This window comes from Phycodurus eques, chromosome 17, assembly GCF_024500275.1.
Source record: "Phycodurus eques isolate BA_2022a chromosome 17, UOR_Pequ_1.1, whole genome shotgun sequence".
NCBI classification, from domain to species: domain Eukaryota; kingdom Metazoa; phylum Chordata; class Actinopteri; order Syngnathiformes; family Syngnathidae; genus Phycodurus; species Phycodurus eques.
In genome coordinates this window covers 5,327,095-5,344,291 of record NC_084541.1, presented here as the reverse complement: position 1 = coordinate 5,344,291, position 17,197 = coordinate 5,327,095, and the positions used below count along the sequence as shown (strand labels likewise).

The following is a 17,197-nucleotide window of genomic DNA, read 5'->3' as shown; positions in this document are numbered from 1 at the left end:
ATATACAGTAGAAAGACATGCACCTTGTCACGTGGTAGAAAACGTTTATCATAAACAATTTTAAAATACCAGTCACCGTTAGAAACTGCATAAACAGACACATTAAAATAAAAAAAAGCAATTCATAATAATAACATTCATTTGACACAAGGTAGCTTCTTGGAAATGTAAACAATTGTCACAATCTGTCTGCGACACAGCAAGCAGGGGGTGAGGGGTGTTGACGTGTCGCGCCAATTCCGAGGGCCATTTACCCCTTTAGCTTGGCCCTTAAACAAATGGCTAATGGGTGGAATTGGGATTGCCCCTTAGTTTTGCTTAAACTCAGTGATGTACTGGAAAGAGCAATTTGAATGTTTGTTCAGAAGCACACTAACAGCCTTTTATGTGAACCATTTGCTGTTGACCACATTTTTTAGGTTAACTGCAGGTCATTTCAGGAAGCCTCTTTAAGAAATATACAGGAAGAGAAATATGTACATTTCAACTTTGTCAGGTGAGATAATGAATACTTACAATCCATCTCGGTTTATTCCACACTCAAAAAGCAGTTCCTGATTTGATTTGCAAACAATGAAATTTCATTTAGTTTTATATAGCGCTATTACTGTATATAGGTGTAAGAAAAATGTCATTGCCTCTCTGGGACTTTTTGCATGTAACGAATGTGATTGTTTAAGAAAATTAGCACTATAAAACACTGGAATAATTTGAAGGGCTTGAAGGTTTTCAGTTGTATAGACACCCAAATACCACCTAGATATGTAATGCACAGTAGACAGGAAACATACCCTGTGCAATACTGTATTCCTTAGCATGCAGCTCTGCATCTGGATATTTTACTGCTGGATGAGTCCCGAATTTATCTATATACTAACAAAAGATATAAGCAACCTTGTCCTATTTTATATACATTACATGCAATGTATTTGTGACCTACAACCTACAGTATATGTATATATTTATAGAAATAAACATTAAAGAGTCAGAATCTATCGTACCACTTCACACACATTTCTCGAATCAATCTTGAAATTTGCAAAACAATAAGTGCATTTCTCAAATAGCAAGACACCATAGATGACCTGCAAAAATCCATCTCTTGCTCAAAATCCTTTGTTCACCTCTCAAAACTGAATGTCTGCTTCAATGAACATCTCAGTGCCATCAGAATGACACTTCTGTGTGTCATTGTGTACATCCATCCATCCATTTTCTGAGCCGCTTATCCTCACAAGGGTCGCGGGAGTGCTGGAGCCTATCCCAGCTATCTTCGGGCAGAACGCAGGGTACACCCTGAACTGGTTGCCAGCCAATCGCAGGGCACACATAAACAAACAACCATTCGCACTCACATTCACACCTACGGGCTATTTACAGTCTTCAATCAACCTATCATGCATGTTTTTGAGATGTGGGAGGAAAACGGAGTGCCCAAAGAAAACCCACGCATTCACAGGGAGAACATGCAGACTGCACACAGGCAATTTGAATCCCGGTCCTCAGAACTGTGAGGCAGACGCTCTAACCAGTCATCCACCGTGCCGCCTCATTGTGTACAGATAAGACTTATTCATGTTGTCGCTGTAATAACATAAAAACTACCTACAGTTTTGATGACAATTATTTTAAATTGTATGTTACACCCAAGTGTATGTGGGGGATTGATTGCAAGAGATTGGACAAGATTCACAATTACGGTTTTACTGTCTGTACCGTAATTTGTTGACAGACCTCAGCTCATTGCAATACAGAGAGAGAAATACACATTGCACAATGAAAATAAAACAAAAGAGGAGAAAAAATATGATTATATACATATCCAAGATGGCGCCTACCAGTGTGGTCGCCTCGGTAACGCGCTCTCTAGCATTGTCTTTGTTTTTGTGTTTTTTGTCCGTCTTTGGAGACCTTACACGACTCACTTACACAAGGGGAGACCTGCTAACCGTCAAGGAGGCTACTCTGGACTTTCTGTCACCAACTTTCGAATATCCGCTCAGTTTTTTTCCCCGAGTTACTCACCGGAGCGGCGTCTGCGGTTTTCGGCGCATGGAGACGGAAGCGGCGCCACTGAGGGAAACGAGCCGGCATTCAGGTGAAACTCCGCAAGAGAGGACACAGATTGGCATTCCCGTCGATCCACCTCGCGAATGTACGCTCCCTACCCAACAAAATGGACGAGCTTCATCTTCTGTTAAAGACCAATAAAGACTTCGGACGTTCCACGGCCATGTGCTTCACGGAGACCTGGCTTTGCGACGCTGTGCCCGATGGCACTGTCATGCTTCCCGGCTTCAACATTCATCGAGCGGACCGCGACATGGAATCATCGGGGAAAACAAAGGGTGGCGGGATATGCCTCCATATCAACGAAAAATGGTGTACGGACGTCACGGTGCTCAGCACACACTGCAGCCCGCATTTGGAGTCGCTATTCTTAAACTGTAAACCATTCTACTCGCCACGTGAGTTTGCATCGTTCATACTGGCTGGAGTCTATATTACGCCTCAAGCTAACACGAACGCCGCATTGCTAACGCTCGCCGAACAAGTCAACGAAATTGAAAAAAAAACACCCGGACTCACCCCTCATTATTCTCGGGGACTTTAACAATGCTAAACTCAACCACGAACTCCCTAAATACAAGCAGCACATCGACTGTCCTACCAGGGAAAATAATACTTTAGACCACTGCTACACTATGGTAAAAAACGCATACCGTGCTATACCTCGTGCAGCCCTGGGCTCGTCTGATCACTGCTTAATTCACTTAATACTGACGTACAGGCAAGAACTTAAATGTGCGAAGCCTACAGTGAAAACAGTCAAAAAGTGGACCAATGAAGCCAAGATGGAACTTCAAAGCTGTTTAGACTGCACAGACTGGAGTGTCTTTGAAAATTCAGCTGGCAGCCTGGATGAATATACGGACACTGTCACATCCTATTTCAGTTTCTGTGAAGAGGTTTGTGTACCAACAAAATCATTTCGCACATACAACAACAACAAGCCGTAGTTCACTGCTAAACTTAAGCAGCTTCGCCAAGCTAAGGAGGACGCAGATCAGAGCGGGGACAGGGCCCTGTATAATCGAGCTAGAAACCAGCTTACTAAAGAAATTAACATTGCAAAGAGGATCTATGCAGCAAAGTTGGAAAAACAGTTTAGCGCAAATGACTCTAAATCAGTCTGGCATGCATTCCAATCGCTGACTATTTACAAGCGACGATCCCCCCAAGCTGAGAACAATAGCACACTAGCCAATGACTTGAATACCTTCTACTGCAGATTTGAAAAGGACAGTTTCACACCACACACACACCCGGCCGCACCCACATCCACAACCACACCTCTGACTTCTGCGGTAACCATCCATAAACAGGATGTGCAACGCATCTTCAAACAACAGAAGATTAACAAAGCGGCAGGCCCGGACCATGTGTCTCCATTGTTGGATTTATCTCACCAAACATTATAATGAATAAACACAAAAGGAATGAAGACGTTGTTCATTTTACTCATGAGGAGGGCGCATGGGAGATTGTTCAGGTTACAGCCTCTCAACACGCTCTAAACAATCTCTCCCGTCGCTCCTGCATTTATTTGAAAATAGGGAGGTTTCTAAGTTTACAAGACATAACGTACTAAGCTACAAGACACAACACACTAAAGGTAGGGTTTCAAGGTGAAAACATGGCACCTGCCACGTCCCGGCCACGTCCTTCTCTCAGATGATTCCTGCTGAGTCATCTTCTTGAAGGCGAGACATCTTTCTTTCTAAACATTGTCCATAATACTAATGCAAGCTAAGCAAATAAATGATAACTTCTACAATATATCTAACACCCATCCTGCCTCAAAGTCTGCGCGGACCAGCTCGCTCAAGTCTTCACTCAGATCTTCAACAGATCTTTGGAAATGTGCGAAGTTCCATCCTGTTTCAAACGCTCCACCATCATTCCAGTCCCCAAGAAACCTGCAATCTCTGGTCTGAATGACCACAGGCCTGTCGCTTTGACATCTGTGGTCATGAAGTCCTTTGAACGTCTCGTGCTGGACCACCTCAAGAGTGTCACAGGTCACCTGCTGGACCCTCTGCAGTTTGCCTACCAAGCGAACAGGTCTGCGGATGATGCAGTCAACATGGGACTGCACTTCATCCTAGAACACCTCGACAGTGCAGGGACCTACGCGAGGATCCTGTTCGTGGACTTCAGCTCAGCGTTCAACACCATCATCCCTGAACTCCTTTCAACCAAGCTTCTCCAGCTCAGCGTCTCACCTGCCATCTGCCAGTGGATTTACAGCTTTCTGACGGGCAGGACACAGCAGGTCAGGCTGGGGGAGGCCGCCTCATCCACACGCAGCATCAGCACTGGGGCGCCCCAAGGTTGTGTCCTCTCTCCGCTGCTCTTCTCTCTCTACACGAACGACTGGACCTCAGCGAACCCGACTGTCAAACTCCTGAAGTTTGCAGATGACACCACTGTCATCAGCCTCATCAAGGACGGTGACGAGTCTGCATATCGACAGGAAGCGGAGCGGCTGGAGCTGTGGTGCGGCCAACACAACCTGGAGCTGAACACGCTCAAGACTGTAGAGATGATCGTGGACTTCAGGAGGCATCCTTCGCCACAGCTGCCCCTCACGTTGTCCAGCTGCCTTGTGTCAACCGTCGAGACCTTCAAGTTCCTGGGAATCTCTCAGGACCTGACGTGGGCGACCAACATCAACTCCGTCCTCAAAAAGGCCCAGCAGAGGATGTACTTCTTGCGGCTTCTGAGAAAGCACGGCCTGCCACAGGAGATGCTGAGGCAGTTCTACACAACGGTCATCGAATCAGTCCTGTGTTCTTCCATCACAGTCTGGTTTGGCGCTGCTACAAAAAAGGACAAACTCCGACTGCAGCGGACAATCAAAACTGCTGAAAGGCTTGTCGGTACCCCCCTACCCACCATTGAGGACTTGCACGCTGCCAGAACTAAGACAAGGGCGTGCAAAATCCTCCCTGACCCTCCGCACCTCGGTCACCAGCTCTTCCAGCTCCTTCCCTCAGGTAGGCGCTACCGATCAATGCAAACTAGAACTAGTAGACATTCCAACAGCTTCTTCCCTCTCAATAAGCTGGCAATTTTTTGACTTGAGTTCGTTGTCACATTTCTGTGGGGCCAATTATGTATTACTTGTGCACTCACTGTAGTTGTCTCGCCATGCTGCACTATTTGCATATACTGGCCACTCATGCCAGAGTAGCATCTGCCCCATTTGCATACTGATTGAGGAGTATCTGTAACATTTGCACAACCAACATTGTCCCAGATTATCGCACTACTCGTCACTTTAAACCGCCTACACTCCTTGAAGTCTCAGCGCCCTTTGTACAATGGTCATTGCACCGGACTATTGCAATATTAGTCATTCGAACTGCTCTAAATGCTAGAGGACTCTGCATCTTTTTGCACAATTGTTTTTTGTCAATGTCTTTATGTCCCCAAAGTGTTCTGTAAATTGACTGTCTGTTGTACTACAGCGGCTCCAACTACCGGAGACAAATTCCTTGTGTGTTTTGGACATACTTGGCAAATAAAGATGATTCTGATTCAGATTCTGAATATAAGCAAGCAGTGTACCGGTGCCATGCGTGTCTTCATTGCACAAAGGAGCGATTGTTGGGTGCAGGGTGTGGTGTGTCTTTACATCACCGGTCAACTGCACTGCCACCTTCTCCGGGGCCCGTCAGGAATTAGTCAGAGGGAACGTCGTGTAAACCAGGTCCCCCACGACACACGCGAGTGTCTGTTGCACACTCCCGTTGCACATCTTGTCGCCTTTTCGGGTAGTGTCTTTGCCAGTGTCCCTTCTCTCCACATTAGCGGCAAGTGTCGTCATCAAAGATGCCACAAGCTTGGTTGGGGTTGGAGCTGCCTCTCCTACCCCCTCCACGTCCCTTGCTGCATCCGATACCACGTCCTCGTCTTCGAGATTGGCCTTGAGCAAGTGCAGTCATGGCAAGGTGCGCGTTTAGCGATGGCTTTACTGATTCATCCTCTTTCTTCTTCTTTTGGTCGCGTTCTTTTGTCGCAGCATTTTCTGCCAGGCGGATGTTTGGCCAGCCTGCCAATCAGTGTAGAGGCCATGATTTTGGTCAATGGGGAACGTAGACCATCCACAAATGCTGCCTTCACAATGGACTCGAAGGGGCTCTCGTCACCGTCAAAACTGGCCAGTTTAGTAAGTCCAGAATGGCTCTCACAAATGTCCATGAGACGGTGCAAGTATTCTGCTGCTGTCCAATCCGCTCCTTGCATGCAGGTGCGAATCCGTGACAGGTCAGTGCGGAGGGGGAAGTACATCTCCAGGTCCTCCCCTATGGCTGTCATTTGCACTTCCCATGGTCCGCTTGGGTTCCAGGAGGCAGTCCTCGCTTGCAGCTGCTCGTACTCTCCCTGTTCCAGCACTGCAGCAATTTTGCCAAAACTCCCTGCTCCACGGTGGAGGCGGAGATGTTTTCGGACCTCACTGCCGATGGGCCTCCACTGTCAGGCAAACTAGAGGAAAACACGACGGAGTTTGTGGCTGCCTTCATTGGGATTTGGCCACTCTTTTATCACCTCCTTCATTTCTGGGTCCATATGATGGTACGCCAGAACAGGTTGACCGTCAGGGCCAGGAAACTCAATCATTGGCATTTGAAAGTTCAGCTCCATATTGGCCTTCTGTCTGGTGACTGTCGGCGATGGCAGGCCCGGGACCAATATTTCCTGTTTCATGGCAGGAGGTGGCACACACTCCATAGATTTCCCCCCATCTTTTTCCCTCATATGGGTCATGATAGCTGACGTATACACCGGTAATTATTTTTTGCTCTCCCCACTTCCAATTTCCAGTACTCGTTAGAAGCGCTTCTCTTTTTTACAATATTCGAACTTCTTGGAAATTGTCGGGGACCCAAATCCCTGATTGTCGGACTCAAACCTGGGGACCCCAACCCCTGACCCCCGGACTTGAACCGGGAAACTTTCTAGCTTGAGCTTTAAGGACTCGAACCTTACCAATAGAATGTGGGGAGAGCAATTACCAATACCACTTAATACAAAGACAAGATTGTTCCAACCAAAATGCACTGCTATGTAAAATAAAAAATGATTGACTTCTTTACCGTAGTTCTCTGTTCTGGTCCGTTTGGAACCCCGAGGTGATGGCCGATCCAGAAGGGCGGCCAGGCAGTCCTCCGTCCAAATGTTTGGAAAGGGGCAGGACTGGTGTGTTCATCCAGGATAATCAGTCACTGGTCCGGAGAGCCTCTGGATCGGCGATCAATCCTGGAATCCCACTTCTGACACCAACTGTTATGGCAAATCTTCTTCTGACACAATAAGTGAGGAAGCAATCTTGTGTTTGTGGGTTTTCATTTCAAGGAAAAAAGACCAATCTTTGCAAAGAGAGGAAAAGGTACAAATCGTCACGGGTTGTCACCCCTTACTGAAGAGCAAACAAAGAAACACCGTCATGATATCGAAGTGAGAGAGACAGAGAAGAAAAGGAAAGCAAAACAATTATCTTTGTCTAGCTGCAGTCAACTTATCTTTATCGAAAAACAGCTACTAGTCACAACATGGCTGGGAACAACTAGTACACACAGCATGGCCGAAAAACAGCTAGTAGTCACAATGGAACAATAAAGCATGTGAAGGTTGTATAAAACTATCCATCCATCCATCCATTTTCTGAGCTGCTTCTCCTCACTAGGGTCGCGGGCGTGCTGGAGCCTATCTCAGCTGTCATCAGGCAGGAGGCGGGGTACACCCTGAACTGGTTGCCAGCCAATCGCAGGGCACATACAAACAAAAAACCATTCGCACTCACACCTACGGGTAATTTAGAGTCACCAATTAATACAATCTTTTTGGGATGTGGGAGGAAACCGGAGTGCCCGGAGAAAACACACGCAGGCATGGGGAGAACATGCAAACTCCACACAGGTGGGGCCGGGGATTGAACCCGGGTCCACAGAACTGTGAGGCTGATGCTCCAACCAGTCGTCCACTGTGCCGCTCGTAGAAAACTAATAAAAGTAGATAGATAGATAGATAGATAGATAGATAGATAGATAGATAGATAGATAGATAGATAGATAGATAGATAGATAGATAGATAGATAGATAGATAGATAGATAGATAGATAGATGGATGGATGGATGGATGGATGGATGGATGGATGTGCAACACGTTCCAAAAAAGCTGGGACAGGGTCATGTTTACCACTGTGTTGCATCACCTTTTCTTTTAACAACATTCAATAAATGTTTGGGAACTCATCCATCCATCCATCTTCTACCACTGATCCGAGGTCGGGTCGCGGGGGCAGTAGCTTTAGCAGGGACGCCCAGACTTCCCTTTCCCCAGCCATTTCATCCATCTCTTCCGGGGGGATCCCGAGGCGTTCCCAGGCCAGCCGAGAGACGTAGTCTCTCCAGCGTGTCCTGGGTCGTCCCCGGGGTCTCCTCCCGGTGGGACGTGCCCGGAACACCTCACCGGGGAGGCGTCCGGGAGGCATCCGAATCAGATGCCCCAGCCACCTCATCTGGCTCCTCTCGATGTGAAGGAGCAACGGCTCTACTCTGAGATCCTCCCGGATAACCAAGCTTCTCACCCTATCTCTAAGAGAGAGCCCGGACACCCTGCGGAGGAAACTCATTTCGGCCGCTTGTATCCGGGATCTCGTTCTTTCGGTCATGACCCACAGCTCGTGACCATAGGTGAGGGTAGGAACGTCGGTCGACCGGTAAATCAAGAGCTTCTTCTTAACCAAAACGGATCGATACAAAGTCCGCATCACTGCAGACGCTGCACCGATCCGCTGTCGATCTCCCGTTCCATTATTCCCTCACTCGTGAACAAGACCCCAAAATACTTGAACTCCTCCACTTGGGGCAGGATCTCATCCCCGACCTGGAGAGGGCACGCCACCCTTTTCCGACTGGGGACCATGGTCTCAGATTTGGAGGTGCTGATTCTCATCACAGCCGCTTCACACTCAGCTGCGAAATGCTCCAATGAGAGTTGGAGGTCACAGCTTGATGAAGCCAACAGAATCACATCATCTGCAAAAAGCAGAGATGCAATACTGAGACAACCAAACCGGACCCCATCTACGCCTCGGCTGCGCCTAGAAATTCGGTCCATAAAAGTTATGAACAGAATCGGTGACAAATGGCAGTCTTGGCGGAGTCCAACCCTCAACGGGTCCGACTTACTGCCGGATATGCGGACCAAACTCTGACTCCGGTCGTACGGGGACCGTCGTCGTACCCCATACTCCCGAAACACCCCCCACAGGACCACCCGAGGGACACGGTCGAACGCCTTCTCCAAGTCCACAAAACACATGTAGACTGGTTGGGCGAACTCCCATGCACCCTCGAGGACCCTGCGAAGGGTGTAGAGCTGGTCCACTGTTCCACGGCCAGGACGAAAACCACACTGCTCCTCCTGAATCTGGGATTCAACTTCCTGACGGACCCTCCTCTCCAGCACCCCTGAACAGACATTACCAGGGAGGCTGCAGAGTGTGATCTCCCTGTAGTTGGAACACACCCTCTGGTCTCCCTTTTTAAGAAGGGGGACCAGAGTCTGCCAATCCAGAGGCACTGTCCCCGATGTCAGTCAGACAGGTCTGGTCTGCAGGCCCGCACTCTTTTACTATAGTAGCCACGCAGTTGTAACACGAGCAGAATGTGGTTTGGCATTGTCTTGCTGAAATAAGCAGGGGCATCCATGAAAAAGACGTTACTTGGATGGCAGCATATGTTTCTCCAAAACCTGTATGTACCTTTCAGCATTAATGGTGCCTTCACAGATGTGTAAGTTACCCATGCCATTGGCACTAACACAGCCCCATACCATCCCAGATGCTGGCTTTTGAACTTTGCGTCCATTACAGTCCGGATGGTTCTTTTCCTCTTTGACCCAGACGACACGACATCCACAATTTCCAAAAACAATTTGAAATGTGGACTCGTCGGACCACAGAACACTTCCACTTTGCATTAGTCCATCTTAGATGAGCTTCAGAACACTTCCACTTTGCATTAGTCCATCTAAGAGAAGCCGGCGGCGTTTCTGGGTGTTTTTGATAAATGGCTTTTGCTTTGCATAGTAGAGTTACAAGTTGCACTTACGGATGTAGTGCCGAACTGTATTTACTGACATTGGGTTTCTGAAGTGTTCCTGAGCCCAGATGGTGATATCCTTGACACATTGATGTCGGTTTTTGATACAGTGCCGCCTGAGGGATCGAAGGTCACGGGCATTCAATGTTGGTTTTCGGCCTTGCCGCTTACATGCATTGATTTCTCCAGATTCTCAGAACCTTTTGATGATATTATGGACCGTAGATGATGAAATCCCTAAATTCCTTGCAATTGTACATTGAGGAACATTGTCCTTAAACTGTTCGATTATTTTCTCACGCACTTGTTCACAAAGAGGTGAACCTCGCCCTATCTTTGCTTGTGAAGTCAGAGAAGCTTCTTTTATACACAATCATGGCACCCACCTGTTCCCAATTAGCCTGTTCACCTGTGGAATGTTCCAAACAGGTGTTTGATGAGCATTCCTCAACTTTCTCAGTCTTTTTTGCCACCTGTCCCAGCTTTTTTGGAACATGTTGTAGTCATAAAACTCGAAGTAAATGATTATTTGCTAAAAACAATAAAGTTGATCAGTTTGAACATTAAATATCTTTGTCTTTGTAGTGTATTCAATTAAATATAGGTTGAACATGATTTGCAAATCATTGTATTCTGTTTTTATTTATGTTTAACACAACAATATGTCATCTAATGCAGTCATAATAGAGTCCCAAACCATCTGTTATGCGTGGGTTTTCTCCGGGCACTCCAGTTTCCTCCCACATCCCAAAAACATGCATTAATTGGAGACTCTAAATTGCCCGTAGTGCGAATGGTTGTTTGTTTCTATGTGCCCTGCGATTGGCTGGCAACCAGTTTAGGGTGTACCCCGCCTCCTGCCCGATGACAGCTGGGATAGGCTCCAGCACGCCCGCGACCCTCGTGAGGAGAAGCGGCTCAGAAAATGGATGGATGGGTTTAAGATATGATAAGATAACCTTTATTACTCCCACAATGGGGAAATTTGCAAGAGTATCCTTTTATATGCCATTTGTTTAGTTCAATTTATTAATCATAATTCACCTTTTCTCTTCTCAGTACCTGCCAGGATCACAAATATATCAAAAGACATCACAATAAATGAGGGCAACAACGTCAATCTTATGTGCTTTGCGGTGGGTCGACCAGAGGCGAGCATCACGTGGAGGCATCATTCCCCAAGAGGTAAGATGCCTTTATCACAAAGATGCCTTGATTGATCTTAAATAATAATCTTCCCACACTGACTTTGGTGATACAGGCTGAAAGAGATAGATTTATCCTAATTTAAAAAAATACTAAAATCCTTGGCTCAAATCCATGTTGAGCATCGAGTCTTTACCAAATGTCAACAATAATTCTAAAACTTCATAAAGCAATTGTGTCAAGCAACGCTGCTACAGCATTAGCTCTGTGTCAAGGTGACGAACCGATCCTCCCATGCATTGCCTGCTGTCGAACTTGCTACGCATAAACACATCTGATGCTTGTTCATATAATATTTTGTGTGAGGAACAAGCGGTTACAAGAAGCAGGACATGAATCTGCAGTGTTTTTTTGAATAATGACATCATTTATAATGCTAAATTGTAATCTATTGTTGAGGGCCCAGCCTCACAGTTTTGAGGACCGGGGTTCAATCCCCGGCCTCGCCTGTGTGGAGTTTGCATGTTCTCCCCGTGCCTGCGTGGGTTTTCTCCGGGCACTTCGGTTTCCTCCCACATCCCAACAAAATGCATGGTAGGTTGATTGAGGACTCTAAAATTGCCCGTAGGTGTGAATATGAGTGCGAATGGTTGTTTGTTTATATGTGCCCTGCGATTGGCTGGTGACCAGTTCAGGGAGTACCCCACCTCTCGCCCGAAGATAACTGGGATAGGCTCCAGCACGTCCGTATATATATATATATATATATATATATATATATATATATATATATATACATATATATATATATATATATATATATATATATATATATATATACATAGACACACACACACAGTGTCACCTCAATAAAACGAACCCCAATATTATGGATATCGGATAAAATGGACCGTCGGGACTGAACAATGTGTCGAAAAAATAGTTTAAATTTGTCACTGTGGCACAATGCAGGCAGAGCATGGGACTGATGTATTTCTCGGTCACAGTTATAAAATATTACTAGATCCAAGTCCAAAAGACATGCCTCCCACCATGTTGAATATGGGTCATTGACGTAGCAGCCATGTGATGATGGTTATATCTATTGTCTATTGTACATAGAGCAGAGAGAGTGGGGCATCGCTGCAGCGTAATCTCTGAGGAGTACAAAACAGTCTGGAACATGCTATTTTTGGTACATTTTTATTTTTATTTTTGGCAAGCCATTCACCTTTGGCAGCAGATTTGGAACTAGGAACCACACTTATTCCTCGCGGCTCATGAAAGCGACTTGCCTAGGTCAACAATGTACACACCAGTGTGGTAAGTTTGGATGAAATGTGAAACTTTCAAACATTTTCAAGTTTTTGTTTAATACATATTTACAATAACTGTGCTGTACTGGGCTTTTTAGGCCATGAAAACACCTACAAAAAATTTTGTACGAAACAGTAATATGGTACATATGGCCTCAAGAAAAATAAAACAAAATTAAAAAAGTGCTTCAATGTAACGGACAGTCAGCTTTACCGGATCACCCCCGCCCCTATGAGTACGTCCTATCGAGGGTCCACTGTATGTTTGTGTGTGTATGTGTGTGTGTGTGTGTGTTTTGCATTAAAGAGAAGCTACTGCGAATATCAAACCTTTAACGAGAGTCGGTGAAATTTAGCGCCCAAAACCAGAAGTGCATTATAAAATGAGACAACAGAGATAAAGGAATCAATATTACTCTTATACTGGATATTATTTATCCTGCTCATCTAAAAATAGATATACATACAGTATATTTTGAAGTATTATTAATATAATAGTACATTTTCCGGTGGCACGGTGAATGACTGGTTAGCACATCTGCCTCACAGTTCTGAGTTTGTGGGTTCAAATTCGGGCTCTGGCCTTCTTGTGTGGAGTTTTGCATTTTCTTCCTGTGCCTGTGTGGTTTTTCAACACATGCTTTGTAGGTTAAATGAAGATTCTAAATTGTCTAAAAGTCTTAATGCGAATATGAATGGTTGTTTGTTTATGTGCCTGCAATTGCCTGGCGAACAGTTCAGGGTGTAGCCCGCCTCTCACCCAAAGTCAGCTGTGATAGGCTCCAAGCACACCCACAACCCTAGTGAGGATAAGCGGTACAGAGGATGGATGGATATTTCATTTTCATCATTAATTTTTTTTATTATTCAAAGTAGCTCAGCTGAACGGTAGGGTGGCGCCCTAGCGCCCTCGATTAACCAGTAGCCGCTGCTGGTTTGCATGGTTCTATTGTGCTGGGACCTTACAACAATGAAGCAGAGCTAAAAAGCTTTGTGCATCTAAATGTGTGAGCTATTCTGTGTTCTAATTCTGTCAGCTACGCACGACCCCCTGAGTATACAGTAGTATGAGTCATCAACTGAACTGATGTTCAGGCTCCAAAATGAATTTATTTTTTTTAACCTGACCTGCTCACCTGCATGAGCTTGCGAAATGATGGGTCTGTATGCCTTCTGTGCTGAAACTGTTTTGCTGTGCAACAGGGGAGTTTGAAGTACTCCGTCTGCTTATTTTTTTATTATTCTGATGTTTATTGAAAATGCAGCTGGAGAAAAATGACAGACAGACAGAAGCACAAAACGGACAAGTGGAAAAGAGGTATGAACCACGGCAGAACAATAGTTAGTCTAAATATTTGACCACAAGTAGCGTTAAAACAGTCAAATCGTGTTCTTATTTGTAGATTGGAGGGTGGTTGGGGGAACACTCGGTGAGGACATGCAACAGAGGACAAGATGAGAGAGGACAGAAAAGGGCAGGCCATGGACAGGGAATGAGCAAGGCAGTGCTACTGATGAGTGGTGTGGTGGGATGCTTTTATAGTGTCTAAAGAAGTTGATATCTTCATATAACCTGTGTTATTGTTAGTTATCCCAACATAACCAATTCAAGTCTCTAGCATGTGGAACTTATTCGTGAATAAACACCATATCACATGTGTGTTATGCAAGTAGTGTACGGAGTTGCTGAGCCAGCACATTGAGGAAGCCAGCGAGCCCATCCCAGTCAGCCAGTGGAACGCCACCCACTCCCCAGACCCCGGGGCTGTCCCCCAGCCAACCGAAGCGCCCCGACCAGTACCAAAGGGAGTGGCATGGAGTCGAGCCAAGAAAAATGCGAAGACCCACCGCCCACCCTATTACTATGGTTATCAGGTCCCCGACTGGCAAACATTATCCCTGTACCATAACCGGGTGTGTTGGGGTGTCATGCAATAAAATTGGGGAGACTGGCGAGGGTGGGGGGAGACGATCACGGGGCAATGATGACCTGCAACCGTCACCCCCCACCCAGGCCAACCAGCTCCCTAAAGGATGTGCGAATGTATGTGGTGCATTAAATATCTGTGGGGGAAAGGCATGGTGGGCCAGAGAGCAGGCCGGAGTGCCGGACCACCTGGCTGGGTGTCCTCCCCAACGGGTGTATGATGCATTAAAACTGGAGGACCGGCAAGGCAGAGAAAGGGAGGCGACCAGACTGGAGGCCAGCACAGATGTGCTAGCACCTGCTCCGGCGTCTGCCGTGTATAATCGAGCTAGAAACCAGCTGACTAAAGAAACTAACATTGCAAAGAGGAACTATGCAGCAAAGTTGGAAAAACAGTTTTGCGCGAACGACTCTAAATCAGTCTGGCATCCATTCCAATCGCTGACAAATTACAAGCGACGATCCCCCCAAGCTGAGAACTATAGCACACTAGCCAACGACTTCAATACCTTCTACTGCAGATTTGAAAAGGACACTTTCACACTACACACACCCAGCCACACCACCGAACACAATCACACCTCTGACTTCTGCATTAACCATCCATGAATAGGATGTGAGACACATCTTCAAACAACAAAAGATTAACAAAGCGGCAGAACCAGACCATGTGTCCCCATCCTGCCTCAAAGTCTGGACGGACCAACTCGCGTCAGTCTTCACTCAGATCTTCAATAGGGTCTAAATGACTACAGGCCTGTCGCCTTGACATCTGTGGTCATGAAGTCCTTTGAACGTCTCATGCTGGACCACCTCAAGAGCGTTACAGGTCCCCTGCTCGACCCCCTGCAGTTTGCCTACCGAGCGAACAGGTCTGCGGATGATGCAGTCAACATGGGACTGCACTGCATCCTAGAACACCTTGACAGTGCAGGGACCTATGGGAGGATCCTGTCCGTGGACTTCAGCTCAGCGTTCACACCAGCATCCCTGAACTCCTTTCATCCAAGCTTCTCCAGCTCAGCGTCTCACCAGCAATCTGCCAGTGGATTTACAGCTTCCTGATGGGCAGGACACAGCAGGTGAGGCTGGGAGAGACCACCTCATCCACACGCAGCATCAGCACTGGGGCACCCCAAGGTTGTGTCCTCTCTCCGCTGCTCTTCTCTCTCTACACGAACGACTGCACCTCAGCGCACCCGGCTGTCAAACTCCTCAAATTTGCAGATGACACCACTGTTATCGGTCTCATCAAGGACGGTGACGAGTCTGCATATCGACAGGAAGTGGAGTGGCTGGAGCTGTGGTGCGCCCGACACAACCTGGAGCTGAACACGCTCAAGACTGTAGAGATGATTGTGGACTTCAGGAGGCATCCTTCGCCACAGCTGCCCATCACGTTGTCCAGCTGCCTTGTGTCAACCGTCGAGACCTTCAAGTTCCTGGGAATTACAGTCTCTCAGGACCTTAAGTGGGCGACCAACATCAACTCTGTCCTCAAAAAGGCCCAGCAGAGGATGTACTTCCTGTGGCTTCTGAGAAAGCACGGCCTGCCACAGGAGATGCTGAGGCAGTTCTACACAACGGTCATCGAATCAGTCCTGTGTTCTTCCATCACAGTCTGGTTTGGCGCTGCTACAAAAAAGGACAAACTCCGACTGCAGCGGACAATCAAAACTGCTGAAAGGCTTGTCGGTACCCCCCTTCCCCAGCCATTGAGGACTTGCACGCTGCCAGAACTAAGACGAGCGTGCAAAATCCTCTATGACCCTCCACATTCCCGGTCACCGGCTCTTCCAGCTCCTTCCCTCAGGTAGGCGCTACCGATCAATGCAAACAAGAACTAGCAGTCATTCCAACAGCTTCTTCCCTCTTGCGATCAACTTCTTAAACACCTAACCTACAATTCCATGACAACATGCTGGCAATTTTTTTACTTGAGTTCATTGTCACATTTCTGTGGGGCCAATTATCTATTACTCGTGCACTCACTGTAGTAGTCTCGCCACGGTGCACTATTTGCATATCTGTTGTTGACCAATACTGGCCACTCATGCCAGAGTAGCATCTGCTCCATTTGCACACTGATTGAGGAGTATCTGCAACATTTGCACAATCAACATTGTCCCAGATTATCGCGCTACTCGTCACTTTAAACTGCATACACTCCTTGAAGTCTCGGCGCCCTTTGCACAATGGTCATTGCACCGGACGATTGCAATATTAGTCATTCGAACTGCTGTAAGTGCTAGAGGACTCTGCATCTTTTGCACAATTGTCAAAAAAAAATAATAATTTACTGGGATTACCAGATAACTATTAACCCTTTATTGCTCAGTCACTGTTTTTTGTCAATGTCTTTATGTCTCCAAAGTGTTCTCTGTCAATTGAGACACTGTCTGTTGTCGTACTAGAGCATCTCCAACTACCGGAGACAAATTCCTTGTGTGTTTTTTGGACATACTTGGCAAATAAAGATAATTCTGATTCTGATTCTGATCATGCCTTGTGCCAGCCCCCCAAGGGATCCTGAATGAGATTTTAATGTGCCCAATGTACGAAATATGTACAGTGTGAAAACAAAAATATGTGTCTGAACTAAGAGGCTAGACTCCTGCGGGCCTGGCCCACC

The 17,197-nt window shown here is 46.5% G+C and overlaps 1 protein-coding gene across 2 annotated transcripts in view; it reads left to right on the top strand.

The window, feature by feature from the left end:
- Positions 1–17,197, top strand: part of opcml (opioid binding protein/cell adhesion molecule-like) — a 263,748-nt gene that overhangs the window by 175,704 nt on the left and 70,847 nt on the right. For both annotated transcript variants that reach the window (XM_061703111.1, XM_061703112.1), the window contains exon 3: positions 11,236–11,361. In XM_061703111.1, coding sequence (XP_061559095.1) covers positions 11,236–11,361 — 126 coding nt within the window. The remainder of the gene's footprint in view (positions 1–11,235; positions 11,362–17,197) is intronic.